Here is a 6154-nt window from a genome sequence, read left to right as displayed (position 1 = left end):
GTTGTGAGAAATATATTGGTGAGTATATATATATATTGTACTTATTCTTTTTTTGTGTTGTCAATTGACACATCCAACTTATTGTTGATGCTTTTCAATACTGTAAGCATCTCTAGAAATGTCTGGTTCTGCTTTTAATTTTGCTCAATAATGAGGCGCTTAACACTTTCGAGTTCTGACAAGTAGGTGTCATTCCTTGCCTTTTTGGATACCAGTGGTAAAGAAGGCGTTGAAGAAGCAAAGTTGTTATCTAAAATTTCTTCACTCTCAAGAAACTCCAGCGTCAAAAAATCTGATTGATGTTACTGTAGAAGAAAGCAGAAAGTGTTGTTATTAATATGTAAAACAAAAAACATGTGCTTTATTTACCGGAATGCCTGATTCAGGAACATTTTAAACCCCATCCACTGCGTGCTCTGAAATCAATGCTATCACTTCTTTATCTATTCCCTCAAAAGTTTTCAATTGATTGCGTGTTTTGTCAGAAAAGCGCTTTATTGCAGATGCTTGTTTTTTTTTTACTGACAGCTTCCAGTTCGCCCAGCACTATATGTAATCGAAATGTTAAGTTATTTTATAATTTTAAATTTCAAATAAATTGTATTTAATAAAATAATAATAATAAAATAAAATAATAATAATAAAATATTATAATAATAATAAAATAAAATAATAATAAAACTATTTATAATAAATCTGTAAATTATATAAAATTATAAATAGAATATTTCCGCATACATATGTATATTAGGCGCGATAACAACGTATATGGTACGGTAACGGCAAAACTTGGCAAAAATATTTGTATTATTTATTGCTAGTTGTATTTTATTTATTTTGTTGATCATGTATGTAAAATTAAATAAAATCAAAATAACAAATAGCACTTGTACCAAAAACTTTAATTTATTCTTTTTAACTCACATTTTTTCCATTGCTCTGGAATTTTATTGGATCCTCCAGAAGCATTCAGTTCTTCAGCACAGTTTTGCCAAAAGTTTTCAGTCTTTTTATGACTATCCGGACGCAAAAATAAGTAAATTTTACATTCGGTTGTGCTTGGGATCACTGTAGTAACTATTTGTGGTAGACACACAGTACCCACCTAGACAATTTTCCATTACGGAAGTTCAGACAACTTAACTATTGGGTCTTCCACTGACGCAGCTTACGTTTAAACCTTCTATCAAGAAGAACGTTTTTATATAAGATTATTTGCTTTAAAATATTTTCTTTTTTCTTTGAATATTCGTTAAATTAAGAACACATAAAAATTTAAATATTAATTGTGCTTAGCGATCACCGTAGTAACGCTCTGTGGTGGTCACACATTTTCCAGTTTAACATTTCCCATTTCAGTAGTTCCATCAATTCAACGATTGCGGCTACTAATGAGGCAGATTTGATTTATGAAGAAATTTAGTGTGAATATCTCAGATATTTGCTTTTTGTATTTTTATTTGGCGAAACATAATTACTATTATTATTATTTTTAATGTCAGATTTAATTATTTGATTAGAATTTTTTTTTACTCCACGGCAATGCTTACCTAATAACAAGTGTGCCTCTTATATTTGTCTCGACAAAGTAAAAATATTTTGTATGACTTAATGGTGACACCAATATTCTGCAATTTTATTCTTGACATCATGATCTTGTGCTAATTTTAAAAAACATATTTCTATAAAATTAGCCTGAATTTGTTGAAATAACATGTTTTTAATATTTTTAATAAAAACTTTATTTATACGAAAACAGAACAAAAGTTTGATAGTCGCTGGATTGTAAGAATAAAAGTGCTACCAAATTCAATAAAAGTTTGCTACTTTTTCATATAACACTTATTAGATGTATCACAACGTAAGCTGCTTAATTAAAGAAATTATAAATAAAAGACTCATTATTCTTATTATACAAATCTTATTATATTATAATAATGTTGTAGAGTGACATTATATTACATGTGTGGCTATTTTGCCACACAATATAATATTTACTACGAATGAATTAAGATATTACAATACATCACATTTATCAATTATCTATAATTGCGTTTTGTTGTTTTACAAAATGATGTCTCCAATTACCTTATTTCTTATTTTCACATTTAATTGGTTGCTATACAAAATAAAACTGTTCTTCATACTAGATGACGCTGGAACATGTGTTGCTGTGGCTGTGAGTGTCGTTTATAATTTGTTGCACTCGTATGGCCATCTGTTGTTAAAACGCAAACAGCTGGTAGCATATAAAATTGACAAGTAAAAAGAAACACCTAATTGAACTTTTTTGTAATTGTATGATTATTGTTGTGTTAATTGAGAAATAAAGAAGTAAAATCAAAACGTGTTTTTTTTAAAAATGCATTGTGTTATCTTATTAGATATTATATATACAGCAAAGTGCACCAGTAACTATAATATTATATATTGTGAAACAGCAGTAACTATATCGCGGATTCAACATACATATATATTATATTAAAAGAAGAGACAAGTAGTAGCACATAATAATAGCAATAATAGATTATAGTTCTTTTCGATAATGTGTATGCAAATAAATTAATAAATAATGAAGTAATAGTAATAATAATAAATAAAATAATAAAGTGGAAGACCTTATAATACCATACATTATGAACTTTAATGGAGGAAAGAATTAAATATATAATTGATATATTAAATCGTTTATATATATTTTATATGTCCATTACATATGCAATTAATGAAAACAAAGATTTTATTAAATACTTACTTTCTCATATCTTTTGTTAAATTAAATTGGATTTCAATACTTTTAACTTAATTTCAAAGAAAAGAATATACTTAGGCCGTGTCCGAGTTCGAGTATATTGACGGTAAATTGAGGGACATAGTAAATTATGTCGGTATGGCAGCAAATGTTGGAATTTACCAGAATTTCGAGCAGGATAAATTAGATAAAAATTAGGTAAATTGGATATTACCATTGTGAAAATTTTATAAGATATTTAATAAATAAATTTAAAAACTTTTAACCAAAAGTAATAAGCGCAGTACATAAATAAATAAATATTTACATAAGTGTAGTGCAAAAAATCCCTAGGAAATTTCAATTTACTCGAATTCGCACGCGGCCTTATGAACCAATACGAATGGCACTAGAAATTAGTTAGCTATGTACGTAACGAGTTTATGTACGTTAATAATGACGTAAACTGTGGAATAAAGTAGTAAATGTATGTGTTAATTTGCAACCCTGACGTATTTGTCATTTTCTCAATGCGAGAATTGTTTTGTTAAGTTGTGAGCAGCCACACAAACGCGAGGTGTCACTCCCTTAAAATTAACGAAATCAAAACAAATTGATATAAAAGGATGCAAAAAGCGTCCCATATCGCGCGAAACGATTCCCAAGAAAATATTCCCGCAACCGTGAACATGAAGAGGCGTACTTTATCGGGTAACTCCGGCGTTGGTGTATTTGTGCTGGCATTTGCGTTAATAGTCATAGCATTCGCCACACCTAGTTGGCTTGTGAGCGACTATCGCATAACTGGCGCTAAATTGGATCGTCTTGGATTGTGGGTGCATTGTTTTCGTTCACTGCCAGATGTCAACGATGACAATCAACGCAGGTTCTTCGTTGGGTGCCGTTGGGTCTATGATCCTTTCACGACAGGCTATGATGAGATACGTGGATTTCTGATGCCTGCATTTATGATAGTGACACAGTTTTTCTATACGATAGCGTTTATTGGTATGTTAATATCTGGAATTGCTGTTTTGGTGTTTATATTGTGTGCTGGACCGGACCAGAAACATTTTATAACGCTCATAAAATCGCTAGGATTCGTACAGCTTGGAACTGGTATTAGTGCATCTATAGCTGTGATAGTGTTTGCTTGTTTTGGAAATCGCAATGGCTGGATGCCTGAACATGCCAACAACTGGTTTGGTTGGTCATTCGTATTTGCATGTGTTGGCTCGGTGTTATCCTTGGTAGCTGGTGTGCTATTTCTAACTGAGGCCAATGTGCAGGAACGAAAACGAAGGCAGTTTAAAGCTTCACAAACGCGTTTCGAATTGGTCCATGGAAATGCCTAGTGTTGGTCTACTTCCATCGAGGAATTAACTCTTATAAGTAAGAAGAGAAGGTATGGTGTGCAAACACAACTATAATAAGCGACAATAGAATTGGTAACATAAAAAAAAACAAATTTTTAATTCGAATAATGGAAAATTTTATTGAAATTACTGCACTTTAAAAATGACTAAATGCAGTATAGGATTTCAGCAGAATTTTCTCAGTATTTTATACAAGCCGTCCCTAAATTTTATTAATATTTAAAAGAACAATTTTTTATAAATAATTTTAGAATATATAAATACTACTAAGTAGAAGTCGAGGAATAGTCGTAAGTTTATGCAATTCTAATGAAAACAATATATATTAAAAACTGCTGCTGCAAGTAAAAGCCTAAAGCCTTAAAGTAATAACAACCATAGACTCAGTTGGTACTTATTTAATTAAACAAACTATAGAGCGGAGTTCTCATATATCAAAGACTGACTGATTTTACAGCACAACGAATCAAAGCGCTACAATAAAAGCAATGTTCTGAAGCTCAAATAATTTTTTATATATTTTCATATAATTTTAATAATTTACATATCCATAGTCCATAGTCTTCAAATGTTTTTATATGCAAAAAAGAAAAATGTTTGCATAAAAGTTCACGTCATGAGGTCAAGTACTCAATTTTTTTTGTGTCAATGAATAACCATTATTAACAATATAAATACTTGGGTCCATTCTGCAAATAAATATAAAAAGTAAGAATTATTAATAATAAATCTATTAAGCAAATAATGAAAAACTTACTCGATTCTAAATTGAATCTCAATTAAAGTTCGCGTTAATATCTTGACTATATCGTCTTCCTACACCTAACGATAGCGGGGTTGCGTGCAAGACATTAACTTTATTTTAACTAATATATATTATATACATACATACATGTTAGTATGTAATGTATATTGTTTTTGTTTACAAGTCTATTGTGCCTTAAGTAGAAATTCACTGTTAGTATTAGAAAAATCCATTGTAGACGAAAACTAGTGTCGCACGCAATATATTAATGCCTACACTACCTACCATGACAAATTGCATAAACTTTCACTAATTTAGTTATGTAAGACTAAAATGTCTGTAACACACAATTAGAGGGAACATCGGTGACAAATAGCTTTAAACACTTAAGATGCTTATAATAGCAGATATAACAGCAGATGGTGTTATCTCTAACAGTTGGAGTCTCAAATATTATACGAGTTAATCAAAGTTCGGATTATTATGATCTAAGTTTGGATGTAACCATGTTCGAGAAATTCGTATAAACTCTAATTCAAACATTTAGATCGAACTCTAACTGTGGTAGTTACTCGAAGATCTTTGAGTTGTTTATAGATCTTCAAGTTGCTTGAAGATATTCGACCTATTTGAATAGCTTATATGCCCAATATTTTAATTCTTTTTTTTGTTTTATATAAAAAATATAAGGCCCGTGTTATGTAAAATGGAAATTGGCTCTTTCGTGCTTAAACGCAAATGCATTTTATACATAGTATGACATCCGTTTTTCAATTTCGTATTTTTACTATTACTTTTCTACTTGTTGGGTGTGCCTAAATGTTAAAGGAAATATATAATACATACTTATATAAATTACGGCTTTGATTGAATGACGAGACATAGATAACTACGGCTCTCATTTCCGAATTTAAACTGTCATTTCTTTTTTTCTCTCAATCTCATTTCCATTGAAAGCTGTGTGAAGAACACCGTGATGTTGAGCCTACACGGCAGGGAATCACGTAAAACTATGGACCTTCCATTGAAAGCAACAACAGTTTTGGTTCTGACATGCCCGTGATACTCTACATAACATGCACAAAATAGTGTTCGAACATTTTCGAAGTTCTAATCAATAAATTAAAAATTGAAACATAAAAGATATAAACATTTTCGAATATTAAACCTAAATCCTGCTAGCGTTTTTCATTTACCAATAATGCACAATAAATCTATTCAGGACGCAGTGGCCTTTCTGGCCCCTAATAGTGATAATAGCAATTTACCGAATGTTAATACATGGTATATAGGGTATATTTT

At 30.4% G+C, this 6154-nt stretch overlaps 1 protein-coding gene and 1 long non-coding RNA gene across 2 annotated transcripts; one reads left to right on the top strand and one right to left on the bottom strand.

The window, feature by feature from the left end:
* Nucleotides 1-35: 35 nt before the first annotated feature.
* Nucleotides 36-1717, bottom strand: LOC119683352. The gene is made up of 3 exons (XR_005252646.1): nt 925-1717; nt 370-546; nt 36-305 (listed from the first exon to the last, which is right to left on the bottom strand). It is a non-coding gene; the product is annotated as an uncharacterized LOC119683352 (long non-coding RNA).
* A 1560-nt stretch (nt 1718-3277) lies between these two features.
* On the top strand, nt 3278-4788 carry LOC119683463 (transmembrane protein 182-like). Its single transcript, XM_038097147.1, has one exon. It carries the CDS (start codon nt 3358-3360, stop codon nt 4084-4086), a length of 729 nt encoding a protein of 242 aa, XP_037953075.1. The 5' UTR covers nt 3278-3357; the 3' UTR covers nt 4087-4788.
* Nucleotides 4789-6154: the final 1366 nt, after the last annotated feature.

Source organism: Teleopsis dalmanni, chromosome 2 (assembly GCF_002237135.1).
Source record: "Teleopsis dalmanni isolate 2A chromosome 2, ASM223713v2, whole genome shotgun sequence".
Classification (NCBI taxonomy): Eukaryota; Metazoa; Arthropoda; class Insecta; order Diptera; family Diopsidae; genus Teleopsis; species Teleopsis dalmanni.
This window is presented reverse-complemented; position numbering and strand designations above follow the sequence as displayed.